Here is a 16,828-nt window from a genome sequence, read left to right on the forward strand (position 1 = left end):
CTGACGCTACTATGCGCCCCGGCTGTATCTAGGCTAACGGCTAACATGCTAACTATTATTTTTATGTCACTAGTCACTTGAAACAAATTTAGGACGATAGGAGACAGGTTGAAATAAACCAAAATTTCCCTTTAAAACACGTGTCAAAATATTTCAAAGAACCGCACAGACATTTTACAAGCAACAGAAATGTAATTACACTGAAATGATGAAAGTTGCCAAGTCTTCATTTTTCACGTGGAAACCAACTGCATGTATCACAGAAGCAATGCACACTACAATGAAGAGGTCTTGAAAAGCTCCTCAGGGAAAGTACCCTGCTGCATCGTGGGAGCACATTTGACTTGGGCAGCAATGATGGTAAGTCACTTTGAAGCTTCGCAACACATTGTTTAGAAACAGCTAGCCATGTATCCTTTTCAAAATGCGACAACACAATCATTACATATTGTTTTTTGCTTTGTCATTACTGATTAATGCCTGTACTATAATTTCCTATTATATTTATTGGTTATAATTTTGTGTTGTTAACCATCTGTAAATTCAATTGTTACTGAAACAATTCACTTTAGACTTAGCAGACAGTGAAATGATAATTATGGGCATGTTGACATAGTTAGCATTTGGTCTAGCCAATTAGCCGTGCCAAGTCATGTTCTCCGCCTCCTCCTCCCTCCTCTTCCTCCTCATTGTCTTTTAAAGCATCTATCAGTCTGACCCAGAAAGCACCCTGCTCCTGTGGATCCTCAGGCCACAGCAGGTAGGTCTTCCTACGTACGATCTTGCGTAAGCGTGTGTAGGGAGACAGACAGTGTTCAGGTATCTCCTCCAAGAACACCAGCAGCAGAACATCACTGCCATCACACAAAAGCCTCAGACTGGCCAGCTGAAACTCCACAGAGCACCACTCGCTTCTTAGGAAGTGACGTGTCACCACACAGATGGTGTGGCGAGAGCCGTAAATGGCCGCCTCGATGTTCTCCAGAACAGCAGCGCCAGGGCGGAAGTCTCTGTGGTGGAGGCACAGCCTGAGCCTGTGTGCACCAGCAGCAGGCCTCTCTAGATTTGGCACCAGCTCTCCCATCACCCAGGCCTCATCTTCAGAGCTGTAGGAGATGAATGCATCATACTGGAATTTGGCCCCTGCTGCCCCCCTACGCCCACGTATTTTTGCCCTGAGGATGAGCAGCAGGTAGCGCAGAGTGGGGCCCTGTGTGTGCCAGGCCAGACACACGAATACAAACAACACGTCCACTACAGAGCAGCTGATGAAGAGGTGGAAAGAAGCCTGTTCATAGGAGCAGGCCTTATCGTCAAACTGCCACATGTAGGAAGAGCTCCTGTTTTTGTTACACCGCAGTTGGTACAGGTAGGACACCTGGAGGGAATTTAAGAAAACTACTTTTAGTTGGTTTATAACATGCGTATGTAAATATTTTTCACAGTGTCCACAGCTTCTGTTACCTGTGTTTGAGTGTTGTGGATGGCCCAGTTCTTGAACCAGGCGTTATCACAGGTACAGGTAAGTGGGTTTTCACTAACGTCCAAAATACGTAATCTGGAAACAAACAAACATACACCAAGGTTGATGGTTTTATTACATTTAAATACACGGCCAGTACAGGTAGAGTAAACACAGAGGCTGGCCTAAGTTCCAATTTGTTGCTCCGTCAATGTGGATGATGTTGTGATGTTTTACAGTGTGAAAGTGACTACATTTACATGCACACTAATATTCCACTATGTTTCTGAATATGATAGTGTTCTGACTTTGCTACAGGTCATGTAAACAAAATATTATGCTTGGATATTCCAAATTTGACCTTATTCTGAATGTAACATTTTCCGATGAAGACGTGGGATATGGTGATATTATTTGGATTTTAGGTACTGTCTTTGGACATGTGTACAGCGCATTCGGAATATGCATCTCACTTAACCCCTCTCTAAGTCCCACCAACCCCCGGACGCGGACTGACACATCATAGAGTAGCATTGGGCTAGCTCAGACCAGGGTCCGACAACAACACAGCTGTGCTCCATTGACTCTAATGCAATCGGCTTAGATTTCCTTCATTTTCAGGCTGGTTTTGTGGATTTGGAGCTAAATGTTGTGCCTGGGGCACGTCGTGTATTAATGATACTCATTACCTGGAGAGGTCGGAAAAAGATACACGTTTCTTCCCTGTTCCAAAACCAATGTCAAACCCTGAAAAGTGTAGGGTTAGCTAGCTAGCTACTGAAGATATAGCCTACTGAATGTATACACATGCTGCTTTTGCTTTGTAATGATTATATCAGTGAAACAAAGACCGACCCTGCTGTACAGGAACCAGTGAAGGGAAGCAGGGAAACTCTGCTGATATTGAACCAGCTCTGTGTCATCACATTGTGCGCAGATGAATACACTGGCTTCGTCCGAAGCGAGGTCCGGGTGCTGGCGTCAGGAAGGGGGGCGAAGCCAAACACTGTTCATCTGCACACACTGCGATGCCACACAGCTGGTTCAATATCAGCAGAGTCTCCCTTTATATTCATTGTCTTGTGTGGCGATCAGCAGTGATGTGGTGGTTCACTTTGACACTGTAGACCCCTCTGTCTGCTTCTCTCTGGAATTGCTTTTTTGTTTTTCCAAAAACATGATCATATTTCTTCAGGCAGTGCAGTTAGTTACAGTGTGGGTTCCATGCTAACTCCGACAGCTTGACTGACCACCACAAAGGGGCAGGGCTTAGCAAAGGGTCAATGGGGCATTTACAGCAGTTTACAACAGACGGCCACATGCCTGTTTATGGTCAGCTCTATACATTGTCATGGATTCATTGTACACAAACAAACTCAAAAACCTGTTTTGATGCAAAGAAGCTAAATGGCACACATTAGCCACAGGTGTTCCACTTTTTCATATTTTAGCATCATAAACGACATGAAAGGGCACCTTAATCGGAGTATGCACAGCTGCATGTAAACAGGAATATTAACAGAATATTCATTTTCATTATCCAGGTAAACAGGAACAGGAATATTGTCTTTTTTGGAACAAGGGAAAAAAATGGAATATTTTGTGCATGTAAATGTAATCAGTGTGTTATTCTCTAACTTTTGGCAAGAAAGCAAACGAGTATTTCTCAAAATGTTAAACTTTTCCTTCAAGAGCTGATTGCTAGATTGGTAGCTCCTCTACCTTGGCAGAGAATCCAGCGTCATTTTGTCCACAGTGTGCAGGTGGTTAAACGGGAGTTTGAGAGTCTCCAGTGAATTGTCTGGAGGCATCAGGTTGGCAGGCAGAGCATCAAGGTCTGCCCTGAAAAGAATCAACCTCTTCAGACTTTTAAGAGGGGAAAACACTGCACTCAGGTTGGTTGTTTTCATAGTCACTCCACCTATGTACAGCTGTTTCAAATTGACCAGAGGAACAAGGGCGTCAGGACTGAAGTCGAGCACGATGCTGTTCCCAATGTGGAGTGAGTTAAGTCGACCTTGACCTTGGAAAAACTGTGACCCAATGACACCAATGCCTTGACCTCCAGGCCCCTGGTAGTTCATCTCCAGAAACTCCAAATTTGACATGGAAGATAGATAAAACAGATAAAAAATATGTATTTATACACAAAGTGCATCACTGTGTATAATAACTAAAATATATCATACCTCCAGAGAAGTAAGGTTGATGAAAGGAGCTTCGTTGGATTTAAAATGCAGGCGGTTGTTGTACAGAACTAATTGCTTCAAATTGATCAGGCCTGATAGAATATATGGTGTCAGCCTCTTCAGGCGATTCCCGCTTAAGTCCAGGTACCTAACAGACAGGTGGATGTGTTAGGTAATGGACAGTGAGGAAAGATGAACACATAAGTAGAGAATACTCCATACTTGAGCCTCGTCAGGTCTTCAAAGGTGCCACCTTCGATGAAATCAATGATGTTTAAGCTGAGGTTGAGCTTCGTTAGCCTCCGCAGCTTACTGAAGGGCTTCTTGGTGATGTATTTCAGCAGGTTGAACTGCAGGTAGAGCCCCTCAAGTCTAGTAAGGGCACTGAAAACATTTGGTGGCAGCTTAGTGATTTCATTTTTCATAAGAGACAGAGCAGTCAGCTTCTTTAGAGGGACGAACCAGTTGGGATCGATGTCACACACTTCGCTTCTGTCAAAGCTTAAAAACCTGAGGTTGGTCAGGCCTTTGAATGCGTCCCGCTGAATGTCAAGCTTGTTTTGATTCAGCTGCAGCGCCTTCAGTCCTCGGTAACCGTCAAATGTAATATGAGATATCTGCGTCAACCCACAATTGATGAGATAAAGTCTGCTCATATTCCCCCTACCGAGCGACATCTGAGCAACATTCCCAAGGTTTGCATCTGCAATAAAGACCTCGGGTGGAGCTTCACAGTCCAGCAGGCTGAAGTTAGTCCGAGATAATCTTGATCCCTTCAAGTCAACCTGTTTCAAATTAAATGCATACGTCAGTCAGCCAAATATTAAAACTACTGTTGAACGACAGTTGAAGTCGTTAACATTGATCATCTTGTTACAATACAATGTGCTGCTGGGAAAATTTGGGTCCTGGCATTCATGTGGATGCCACTTGACATGCTCCACACACCCAAACACTGTTGCAGACCAAGCACACCCCCTCATGGCAACTGCACTACAGTGCCCCCTGACCCCCCATGGCCCAAGATATTTGACACAGAGGTCAGAGGCCCCGCTGTGGATCGGACTTGTTTCTGACCAGCATGGACACAGTACCTCTAAGGCCACCAGGAAGTTGGCGACAGTTCCTTGGCTGCAAGCCAGAGTAGCACTGGCACATCCCATTGATGCTCGATTGGATTGGGATCTGGGGAATTTAGAGGCCAGGTCAACACCATGAGCTCTTTGTTACGTTCCTCAGAGAATTCCTGAACAGTTTTTATGGTGTTACAGGGTGCCTTACACTGGCTGGGGGGCTACTGCCATCGGGGAATGCTGTTGCCATGAGGGGGGTGAGGGGATACTTGGTCTCAAGTGGTGTTTTGGTGGTAGGTGTATGTCAAGTGAAATCCACATGAATGCCAGGATCCAAGGTTTCCCAGAAGTTTTTCACTTCACCTGTCATGATTTTAATGTTTTGGCAGATCATGTAGCTTTTGCATATGCAAGGAGATTCTGCACCACAAAAAGAGCATGTACCATAATTTTCTGAAGTCGGTCCATTCCTTTCAGCAATCCACAGATAGTCAATGGAGATTTCTCCACAAACAGAGAAAATGCCACCCAAGAAAGATTCTTCTTTGTCTCCGCCGACAGTCCCGCCAGCACTTCTGCTTTAACTCCCTGACACAGCAAACTCTTTAGCCTGGGGTTAGAGGCAAAAACATCTGCCTGCAGCTCCAGCTTTGAGTTGTTAGACAACCTGATGTACTCGAGGGCAGGGAAACAGCTCACATTCAAGCTCTGGATGTTGTTGGCGAGAAGATCGAGCTGCCGAAGAGTAGAGGATCCACCTGAGTCCCCACAGCTGAAAGCCTTGAGCATGTTCAGGGACAGATTGACTTCTTGAATTGCTGGGAGGGAGTTAAAGATACCAGGAGAGATTGTTGCCAGTATATTGTGGATCAGAAGCAGGGTTCGTAGCTTGGTGAGCCCATCAAAGGCATTGGGGTGGATGTGTGAGATGTTGTTGCAGGTAAGGTTGAGAAAATCCAGGACACTTAGGCCTCTGAATTCTCCTCCTTTAAGAGAGACCAGCTGGTTCTGGCTCAGGTCCAGACTTTTGAGCCCAAGCATCTGACTGAATGTTCCAGGTGGGATGACTCTGATTTTGTTCTTGGACAGATTGATTATTGTTATGTTGTCTGGGATTGAGTTTATGACATCAGAGAGGTTTGCGATGTTCTGTTTGGAGCACCACATGGTGCCTATATCGTCAAAGTCCTGAGCGCAGCCTTTAAAGCCGAAACCACAGCAGGCCGAGGTGTTGAGCAGAAGCAGGAACAGGGCAGTTCGCACCATCTTTACTTGACAAACTGCAGAGAAGTCAGACCAAAGAAATCTAAAAATATGTTGAGATAGAAAGGAAATGCATTATGGGGAAGTTAAAACACAAGCTCACAAGGTAGTTGCCATGAACAGAGCCAAAGTATTTAAAGAATACTTCACCCACAAAATCACCATTTAAATCACCATTTGTATATCAATGAGTCATGCTGTGTTATCTTCAATTTGTGGAGAAAACTATGTTTTTCTCACATGCCTCTGTGGAAAGCGGTGAACATATCTGTTAATAGATTGATTAGGGGCTGCCTTTCGGAAAACTATAGACCCTTTCAGGGCTGACGTCACGATGACATTTTCTTAGCTGGAGGCAAAACGTGACTCTCCACCACAGGGCTGTAGGATACACAAGAATCCTACAATGTCATCTTATTGTGTTATTGGGTGCCAGAATAGAAGGAGTCATGGCTCAAAACTAAAATTCTATTGCATAACAGCCGCCACTGCCCGTCAACAAAAACAAAGAAAACCAGGCCGTGTTGGTGAAATGCTCTACTGTGTTTACCATTTAGTCTCGCTTGTAGTTTTGCAGCACAATAACGGAGGCCACAGATCAGCCCTCTGCTTTTAAATGTTATCAACTCAAGACAAGGACATTATCAGTTAAAGACACATCTTCAAGTGGGTAACCCTGTTCTAATGGAGGCACAAATCCCTGCCAAGCTGGGCTGATGTGCCGAGTCCAACCGAGTCAAGCCAAGCCAGCACGTGTATGGAAAAATGTGAATGTGTTTGTCTGTTGTGTGGGTCTGAACAGACAGCATACAGTTGGTTCTTAGAGCTCTGTATCTTTAAACAGCTATGGCCTAAAACAACACCACCAGAGTGTTGAGAATGAACCAAATAAACAAAGTGGCGTACAAGTTGAGGACACTTGATATAGAGCTTCAAAAAGCTGAGGAGGGCTGCAGATTCAGGGGATTATTGTAAAATTGCAAAACATAATACACCTTTAATTTATACAGCATGTAGATGCAAGTAGTTGTGACCATGAGTGGAAATTACAGTTCTTTTTGTTTTGATAAATGAGTCATTTATATGAAAAATTGCAATTTCCCTTCCAGTTCATGAAGATTTGATTAAACTATATACATTTTAGATAACATCCACTCCACATTTAAACAGCGTCAATCTTAATTTAGCCATATGAGGAGCCAGAGCTGCAGTGAATAATCGGTCAGACAACAAAGGGAATTGGGCCTTGGTTTGTAACCATCGTTATTTTGATCTAATAAAAATGTTCTGCCCGTCATGATGGAGCACGGGGGCAAAGAGTCACATCTGACAAAATTAATCCGAGGTTTTCATATACAAGGGATTTGTTTTGAGCATTGGTGTGTAACATAAGCAAAGTGAGAGAAAATTAAATAAAAAATAAAAACAAATATTGCAAAAATAAAGAGACAAATACATGATAGAGTAGTTATAATAAAAATATGATTTTCAAAAAAATATTTAAATATTTCTAAATATGACAACTTTTAAAGAGCTATATATAAAATATCTATTTTATTGTTTTACATTATGTTCTTCCTCTTACAGTACTGTGATACTTCTTAGCCCCTAACTCCATAACATGATGTATCTAATCTCTATATCTAATCTAATCTCAATATGTAAATGTTGTGCATACAGTTTGATTTAGTCTAAATTTGGTATTTTTACAGCATCTTCCATCTCTTACAATTATAAAATATTAAAACATACCCTTTAATGCTCCTCTTACGCTGCTCTAGTGTCTGTAACTGCACTCCCTGTATAAACTGAGATTAGTTATGTTTGCATGGTTAAATAGATGGTGACATTTTTGAGGAAGGATGTTGTCTACAGCTCTGTGTGTACTCACTGTACTCACGTTGCTGAAGGTGGTTCTTACGTATACAGGCCAGTTATATGTGGTAATATTTAAAGACACACTGATTTTGTCTCAGTGTCAGATGATGGAGAAAATGTGTCTTTAAATTGTTTGTCCACTGGAGGGAGCTATCTCCCTGGATTCTGATTTTAGTGAAGCTTCAACAGAGCGGCAAACACTTTCCTCGTCTTAAAACATCCCAACTGGAATTTAGAAACACCAAATCTCGTCAGACATCGTGGCATCACCTTAAACCAGGTGTGATATTTAACTGTTTTGTTGCTGCCAAAAAACTTCTGATGGATACTGTCAAAAGTCAAGCCATTTTTAAACCAATGGAATTTTTACTTTCGTGAAAAAAAATGATCGACAAAAGGTTTTTATAATAACAAAAATTATATTTTATTTTTCTGAGAAAATATGAATTCACAAGGAGTTTTTTTAAAGTTTTTTTTTTTATTTAATTTAAATAATTAATTTATTTATTTTAAACTAAACAAGTATTGCTGTGGTGGTCGTATATGTCTATAAAATGCTTTTAACATTTCTTAATGTTTATATTATGCATACATTTAATTCAAATTATTTGCAAATATATGCCTGAATAACAGCTCTGTTTTTACAGAATAATAAAATCACAAATATTATTTTTGTATTCACTCAATTCAGACTCAGCCAATATCAAATCTAAATTGAAAAGAGTGATATCAGACCGGTATTTGGACCTCTTAAGGCTGAACATCCACTTAGGGCTCATCTGGTCATGGCAGCTGACCTTTGCCGCTGTGTCTTGAGTGTGAGGGTGGTAAAGGGGCCAGTGGACGTGAAGCAGCCCAGCACTGAGTGCCTGTCCTGGGGGCGACAGGTAGTCCTCTGTTTAGTCTACATGCAGCTTGGCCCTGGAGGCCCTGACCTTTGCAGGGGGGCTCCTTGATCCACGAGCAGAGGCACAGGTGACTTCGCTGATGGCAGTTTAGCTTAAGGAGCTGCTTCACCTTTAGCGCAGCCACCCGACCGTGTCAGGGCAGATAGAGGAGAGTCAGGTGGTGCTGCCACTGTAAATCTGATGATAGCGATGATGGCATTTAGCTTCATGGATTTCCACAACGGGACTGAACAGCAAACTCAATTTATGTTCAAATGATATAAGAAATAAAACGCAATGTGCTCAACTCATGATTAGACCTAACTGGATCCTTAATGTAGAAAATGAAAAGACAACTCTTCAGTTTGATTTAATAAAAAATATTAATATAAATGTCCATCTATTAAAAACATCAAATTGGAGTGCCTTCCTAGTCTTTTTTTTGTTCAAATATTATAAAAGTATTTCCTTTACACAATGTACTTTGCTCCCTTTTATTATTCCACTTTCAAAAAAATGAACAAAGCTTTTTGTTTTTCATTCAGTTTATTCAAAGAAATACAGTGTGTATAATACACTTTATTGTCATCAGGTGAAATGATGCAGTCCAACATGACATCATCCATATAAAACCATTTACCCTTTAAAACATTTTACTTACATTTATTGTAATTACAATATTTACAGATCCATTCAAAGGATTGTCTTTCAGCATGATTTTAACGGCCCTAACTGCTCAAATGATAATGACTGAAATTATTAAGTGCTGATGTCACATTTTAAATTTATTTTCGGGAGAATCTTATTATAACAATCAATGTCCGCAGTGCATTTTTAAGATTTTTTTTTTCCCCCAAATATCATTCATTCATTCATTCCCTGTTTGTCTTATAAGGTGCAAGATGTTTGAGGTTTTTGTGAGGTGAAACTGAATGACAGTCCTCTTCCAGCCAGTGAAAATCAAAGGCATGCCAGTAATAATGGAGACAACTGCAATTGAAGTCGAAGTTTTTTATTACAGTCCGAAGTTTAATTATCAGTAACTGTCAAAGGACTCAGAGGACACTGGGCTTCTAGTCGCTGGATGGAAGGAGATCTCTTTGGGGTTTTGGCGGAGGAGGGTATGTCGGTGAACACCACTGATCGGCCGTCGGGGCAAAGCAGGACGCTGGAGTCCGCCTCACACTTGGTGGTTCTGCTCTGCCACAAGGCCTCAGCAGAACTGGGCCTCATGCTGAGACCACCGGGTGAGAGAACCTCTGTGTTCACCACCGATGCTTGGCTCATCTTGATCAGCATGTCCAACGACTGCTTACGACTCTCCAACGACGCCTTCATCGCCTTCCTCTCACTCTCATTCTCTTCTTCTTCCTTTTTCTCCTCCAGCTCCTCGTCCTCCTCCTCTGTCTCTGTCATGTTGTCTTTAAGGCTGCCATCCTCCCTCATGCTGTGCTCGCCAACGGAGTCCGTGGAGTCCCTCTTGACCGACAGGTCCAGAGGACCGTCGCTCTGGCGAGCCGTCCGCTCCAGTGCCTGGTGGATATGGGAGAGCTCACTGCGGATTTTGCCCAGGTGTTCCCAGAGGTGGCGCTGAGCAGGAAGGTCCTCCTTCTCCAGGTGGGAGATTTTGCGTTCAGCCTCTTGATACTCCTGCAATGCCTTGGAGAGGTCGCTGAGGAGAGCAGCCACCGACTCTGAGGCCCCCTCCCCTATTGTCCGAGCAGCAGTCGGGTCCTGGCTGTTGGGTCCCCCACAGGTCGAAAGAGAGGATGTTTCACTGTTGGGGCTGGTGAGAGGATCGTTGTACCACAGTTCAGTGGGCCGGGTCGGAAGCTGAGCGTCCTGTAAACTGAGAAGAGAAGAAATTTAGGGTATTTCCATTTGTAAATATGTAATTTTTGAGACATTGCCCAACACTTTCAATATATCCTCTAGTTAATGATTGAAAAACTGACGATCATACGCCTCCTGCTGCTTGTTTTAGTATGACACAATAATCACGAGAAAATAAGGACATTTTATGGAAATCTTTACCTTCCATGGAAGAGAAGTTTGTCTGCTGCCATATTAAGAGTTGATGCAGTTTGGATATTCTTCAGGAGGTCCAAAGTGAAACCACCCACGGCCGGCTTCTTTTCCACGGGTGACTCATGGCTCCCCAGTGGGGCCCCTGTCCTCTTGAGGCCCCAGCTTGCTTTGCCCTCCTTGGCTGGAGCCTGCAGTTTATCCCCCAACCTGTAGCCCTGTTCGGGAGACTCTCTCTGAGGTGACACCCACCCAGCAGGGGAGACCGCGGCGGTCCCCGGCCGCAAAGCAGGCACTTTCCACAGATTAACTTTCGGCTGGAAGCCAGACAGGGGATTTGCTTCTAGACTGTTTGTGGACGTCTTGAGCGCTTTGCTGGCATCGCTTTGACTGGAGGCCGGTCCGAACGTGTGCTCACACAGGAAGGGGTAATAAAGGCGAGGGGGGATAAGAGCTCTATCTGCGTGGGTGCTGGAGGCTGGGTGCATCAGCTGAGCGGCTGACGCTAGGAAGGGAAGCTGGGCGAGCTGCGCATGGGTCTGGGCTGTGACACCCGTGGCAGCAGTGGGAATAGCTGAGTTCATGTAGGAGAAGAGGCTGGGGCTGATGGGGTAGCCCACCCCGAGCACTGACAGGTTGAGTCCAGTGGGATCCTGGTAATCCACCAGGTTTGGTGGCGGAGGGTAACAGGGGATTGAACTACTCACTCTGGGCTGAGCACCTTCAGCTTTGGACTTCGTGTGGCTGGACGCTAACAGCCGCCACTGCTCCGACAGCAGACTAGGAGCTGTTAGATACGTCTTGGATAGCTTGTAGTGTTTCAGCTGGGCCTCTACCTCCACTGAGCGTGCTCGTAAAAGCTGATCCTCCAGGGAGAGCATATCAGCCATCAGAAGCTCGGACTCCGGCTGTTTAATTTTCTTGGTAGTGCACTCTGCAGCGTCTCCTCTGCTGCGATCACTGGAGCTCTCTTTGGTCAGCCCAGTGACCTCCACTCCCTCTCCTCGTCCTCCCTCTTCTTCATCTTCAGGTCCCTGGCTTTCCCTGTCCTCACCTTCCTCCTCCACAGCCCTTCGTTGCCTTTGACCTTCCTCGGTACGTGTCACCTGTTCGATCCCATCTTTCCCGGTAGTGTGATGTCCGTGTGCCTGCTGAAAGGGTCGTAGCTGTTCTGGGTGCAGGATGTTGCCCTTCTTATACGGCCAGTCTGACTCTATTAGCAGAGAAAGGGAGTTCTTGCACAGGCTGTACTTCATATGGTTGTACAGGTGGGACTTCTCCATGCAGGTGAAGGGGCACTGGAAGCATTTGTAGTTGTAGGGTTTGCCCCATGGCCGGGGAATGTAGTGAGGCTTCTTCGGCTTGCGCTCCTTGTGTTTGCTGGCAGACGTCACTTTACAAGCATCGTCCTTTGACATGATTGAGGCTTGGTATTTGTAAAGATTGTGGGATTGTATTAAAATGATGAGTCAAGATAGATTTTTTTAGATATTATATCTTTTTTTCGCAGAGTTCATTTCATTGTTTTTTCCTCAGTTTGTTAAGGTAGATGAAAAAGAGCATTTCTTGAACCTGTGAACACACAAGACAGTTTTGTATAAATAAAGGTGATATTTTTAAGAACAGCAAAAAAAAGATCAGAAACAAGAAACAATTTCACTTCCTTATTTGGAGGATGAAACGCAGCTCTGTAAGAGATCCAAATATCCACCGCAAAGTTACGTGTGCACTGAAGGGTGGTATATATCATTATGCACATATGTGTATTAGGAGAGCACATTTGTTGTCTGCCTGAGCCGAGGGTTGCCACTAACCTAACTGCAGGGAGGCCCACACTGCTCTGTTCTCACTGTACCTGCCACTACTCATTAGTTCCAGTGCAGCACCAGGCGCTAGCAGGGTCCAGGGGCTGGGGGGCAAACGGGGGCCGTCACAGGGGACTCTGCACCTGTGCAGGGGGGGCCCTCACAACACTAACAGGCCTGCTTCCGCTTCAGGCCGGACCCTGGGAGGCCGGCTACAGGCGCAGCGCGGCCAGGCTGAGGGATGCAGGTATGGAAGAGAGAGGAGTCGGGGGTTTGAGGCCTGGTTCTTAATGAGAGCCTGGCGTCATGCCTATAGGGCGTCATTAGTGCCAGGACTGGGATCTGGGTCAGGACATGGTGCATAAGTTCAACTGCTTTCTTGTACTCTGTCTCGTCTCTGCACTGGAGTCGGTTCATACTTTATTACCCAATAAGAAATTATAGCATGGATTATGAGAGGTTACATGATATATACCATTTATTGTAAAGAATTTTAAAACAGCTTTGCGATGGACGATTGTTTCGTAACTTGATGCGCCTCATTACTTTGATTTAAAACCTCTTAGCCCAAGTAACTCTAATGACGGACATTTTAATTATTTTTTATTTTTAACACTGCTTTATGTTGTCTTCTTTTTCCTTCTTTGAATGCATAGTAAACCTGCAAATCTAGGTTTTAAAGAGAGCTACTATTATACACCTTACAATTTACTCATATAAACCATTTACTCTGAATTTTTTTTCTCTTTCTCTTATATTTTTATCCCTCTGTTAAAGACAGCAATTCTATGTTATAGTTTCTCGTCTCTAATCCCCTAAACTAAATTTAAATACCCTACAATAAATGTTTTTTTTCATCTGTTAAATAACAGAAACTTTGTGATCTTTTCCCACTTAAAGCCAGGCCGTTGGGTGAACCCTGCGGTGCGAGAAGATGTGAGGAGGAGTGAGCTCCTCAATTTAAAACGCTCTGCTTTGAGGCTTTTATTTTGTGTTTTTTTTTTCTCCCTCAGGTTATTCAAAGATGAAAGTCTTTGTGATGTTCAGGGTCCAAGCTGAAGTTAAAGCTAAAGTCCACCAACCATCCTTTTTCTGTCCTACACAGACGGCTCATGACAAAGTTTTTGATACAAAGGCCAGAGAACCAAACACAGGTGATGGATGACCGGTTATATCGAGAGACAACAGACAACCTCATCCATAAAAGCCACACAGCACGAAGGCTGATGATGAAAGACACAGTGAGTCTAACACAGGATGGCAGGCTGTTGCCAAGCGCTCTCCCAATTGGACTCTAAGAATTGGCCCGTTTTGCGGCTGACCATTTGATTGGCTCACTTGTCCGCCCCCGGGGCTCTGACCTGAGCTTTGAGCTCATAATGGAGCCTAACAGCTGCTGCTACGATCCAATCAATAAAAATCATTTTTACAGTAGGTTTTTTTTTCCTCTCCTGGCCACTGCTATCCCCTCGCCTCTAATCTGACTGTGCACTTTGGCCCCCCCGCTGCCCCGTATCCAAACCCTGCGGTCTTGTTTTAAGCTTTTAGGGCTGATGATCAAACAAGCCTAACCGCTTCAACATCTATTGTTCCAATTAAGGAGGTTCACCACACTAAAAGCTTTGACAAGTTACATGCAACAGCAACCACACTGCTGACAGCCTACGGGATGGGCTGCTTGTACAGTACATGCGTACGACTGTAAATTACATTGTTTTATGAATTATACTTGAACACTTTACCTCAGATGGCTGTCAGGATGATGTGTTGGTTGTCTGGAAAAGAAAGGAGAGATTAAAAATTCATTGTCTTCTTAATCTCTGTTTCATTTTCAATATAATAACAACATTTTAAATTTTAGCAATTGAAATTGAATTAAAAACACTTTTTTTTTTAACAAACAACATAAATTTATATATGCAACAATATAAAAAAAGAAATATACACTGGCATTAGAATTTTACAGCCAAGCATCAGACAAAGTTTTAGGATAATTTGTTACAATAAATGTCTTAGAAACACATTTAATAATGCTATATTGCATGTGTAAAATTAGTGGCAGTGCAGTGTGTAATTTTAACTTCAAAAAGTATATATATGTAAATAAAAAATGCATTTTCTTATGCATTTCTTTAAATCTAAGAACAATAACAATCTTATTGCATTAAAACTAAAATTTAAATTTATGTTTCCAAAACTACAAAATAAAAGACATTTTAAATTGAATACAGTGCAAAGACACCTTGTACATCAGGCCTCTCCTTAGTTCCTCATCAAAATATCACATAATCTTAACAAACTGACCTGCTTGCATGCCACGAGCTACTTGAAAGTGGAGAAGAAATCATCCGTACCTAGAGAGCGTCCCGGTGTGGCTGGCTGTCACTCCTCTGCAGCAGCACTGAGAGGGCAGCGCGTCCCGCTCAAATAGGAGCGCAGGAGCGAGTGTGGAGATATATATTGACTGGGAGCATTGCCCGCAGGCACTACAATACAGCAGCTCCCCCCCTCTCTCCTCTCCTCTGCCTCCCCTCCCTTCTCCTCCCTAACCCCCCCCCCCCGGATTGTCAAATGTGGTCTCTACCTTGCAGCCAGGATGCACTATAACAACTTACACAATATTGGCAAAGGTTAGTTTGGTGATGGTTTGTTGATAACAGAGAGCGGAGGTGACATTTGTCTGGGTTAATTCCTACATTAATAGGAAGTCATTTTTTGGGTAGCTGTGTGTATTTTATTGTTTTTGAACCAAATTCTTTGACAGGAAAACTGTGGAGGACGTGTGTAATTAGTGACATTATCTGTGTTTGATTATTAGCTGCATCCAGGTGATGAACAAAGGTAACTGATTTTGTTTGTTTAACCCCTTAGAAAGTCATCTTTGAAACAAACAAGAAAAAAAAATGTGACTTAATATCAATCATGTATGAAGCCACGGTTCAAAAACTCCTGAAAACCAATTTCTTATTAACAATTTCTTGCTTTCACTCAACTTTAACTTGTCAAAGGAAAATATTTAATCATGAGCATTATGTGAATATGAGAAAATACTCAGAATGATTTTTGCAGAGATCACTAGAATAAAATCAAATATTTGGCATTATTTGAAATAGTTCTCCCAGTGCTGCAAGAAAAAATAAATCTTTTCCTAAAAACTCACTTAAACGAGAGTCCTCTTTTTCTGCATCTTTCTCTTCTGCTGCTCTGAAACACAAAGTTAAGCATTCAATCAAGACTATGTTTGACCGCTTGGTTTCAGCATTAAGGAAAAAAAGGAACGCCTGTACACTTACTGCATGCCGCAAAAGTTTAATGGAGACAAGGTTTCCATCTTATTTGGATTTTCATTAGGTCAAAAAAAAAAATCTGTTTTTATATTTATTTATTTATTTATTTATTAACCTGATGAGGATGCATGTAGGATCGCAACATTGTCAAGATTTAACTTTTGTGGCATGGCGTTACTTCTTTCCTTAGCGTATGCTGTTTCTTCCTAGCCTTGCACTTACGTCATGTGCATGTAATTATTCTCCCCCTTGTTCCACCGTCCATTTTTGCTCACTGTATCTGTCTTTGTAATTTACGATCCATTACATTAATGGCACACGAGGCAGACCTGTGAATTTCTGCCATCATGTGATTCTGTGATGTGATAAAGGTCCATGTATCTGCTCCAGAGCTGCAACAATTAATGGATTAGATGTCATCTACTAACGTAATCACCTGAATAGTTTGACAGTCAATTAATCGATTGAAGTAATTCTTTAATTACAGCTTCTTAAATGTTTTCTGGTTTCTTTACTCGTCTGTGGCAGTAAAGTCTTTGAGTTGTGGACAAAACAAGACATTCCAGGACGTGATCTTGGGCTTGAACAACATTTTTCACCATTTTCTGACATGTCATAAACCAAACAACTAATTGATTAATCGAGAAAAAGATCGGCAGATTAATAAACAATGAAAATAATCATTAGTTGCAGCCCTCTCTGCTCTTGTGCACCTGCATGCCTCTCTGTGACAGTGTTGCACAGTGATTATGGGTTTGTTTTGGGGTGGCTTTTCTACTTCACTTCACCTGCCTCACCAACAACAAGCAGGCAGCCGGGTGTTGAGGAGTGTAGTTGAGGTGGGGGGGTTGGCATTTTGAGCAGTGTAGTGGGGCACTGGATGAGCTACTGACATGAGCTGTAAGATCACATCCACAGGCGATGACTGACGTGTGTGTCTTCTGACAGTTCAGACGTCT

General features: G+C 43.0%; 2 protein-coding genes across 3 annotated transcripts; both read right to left on the minus strand.

Annotated features, from left to right (window-relative positions):
* Positions 1–167: 167 nt before the first annotated feature.
* On the minus strand, positions 168–7,782 carry LOC126399811 (toll-like receptor 13). Its single transcript, XM_050060087.1, has 7 exons — positions 7,740–7,782; positions 5,169–6,030; positions 3,874–4,436; positions 3,652–3,799; positions 3,185–3,555; positions 1,465–1,558; positions 168–1,378 (listed from the first exon to the last, which is right to left on the minus strand). Exons 2-7 carry the CDS (start codon positions 5,988–5,990, stop codon positions 629–631), a joined length of 2,748 nt encoding a protein of 915 aa, XP_049916044.1. The 5' UTR covers positions 5,991–6,030; positions 7,740–7,782; the 3' UTR covers positions 168–628.
* A 1,529-nt stretch (positions 7,783–9,311) lies between these two features.
* Positions 9,312–15,051, minus strand: prr35 (proline rich 35). 2 transcript variants are annotated; one of them, XM_050060065.1, is made up of 4 exons: positions 14,937–15,051; positions 14,325–14,357; positions 10,787–12,349; positions 9,312–10,601 (listed from the first exon to the last, which is right to left on the minus strand). In XM_050060065.1, the coding sequence occupies exons 3-4, from the start codon at positions 12,193–12,195 to the stop codon at positions 9,782–9,784; spliced, it is 2,229 nt and encodes a 742-aa protein (XP_049916022.1). In that variant the 5' UTR covers positions 12,196–12,349; positions 14,325–14,357; positions 14,937–15,051; the 3' UTR covers positions 9,312–9,781. The 2 variants fall into 2 exon arrangements, with proteins under 2 accessions (XP_049916022.1, XP_049916023.1); XM_050060066.1 differs by having other exon boundaries at positions 14,887–15,010.
* Positions 15,052–16,828: the final 1,777 nt, after the last annotated feature.

This window comes from Epinephelus moara, chromosome 13 (assembly GCF_006386435.1).
Source record: "Epinephelus moara isolate mb chromosome 13, YSFRI_EMoa_1.0, whole genome shotgun sequence".
Lineage (NCBI taxonomy): Eukaryota > Metazoa > Chordata > Actinopteri > Perciformes > Serranidae > Epinephelus > Epinephelus moara.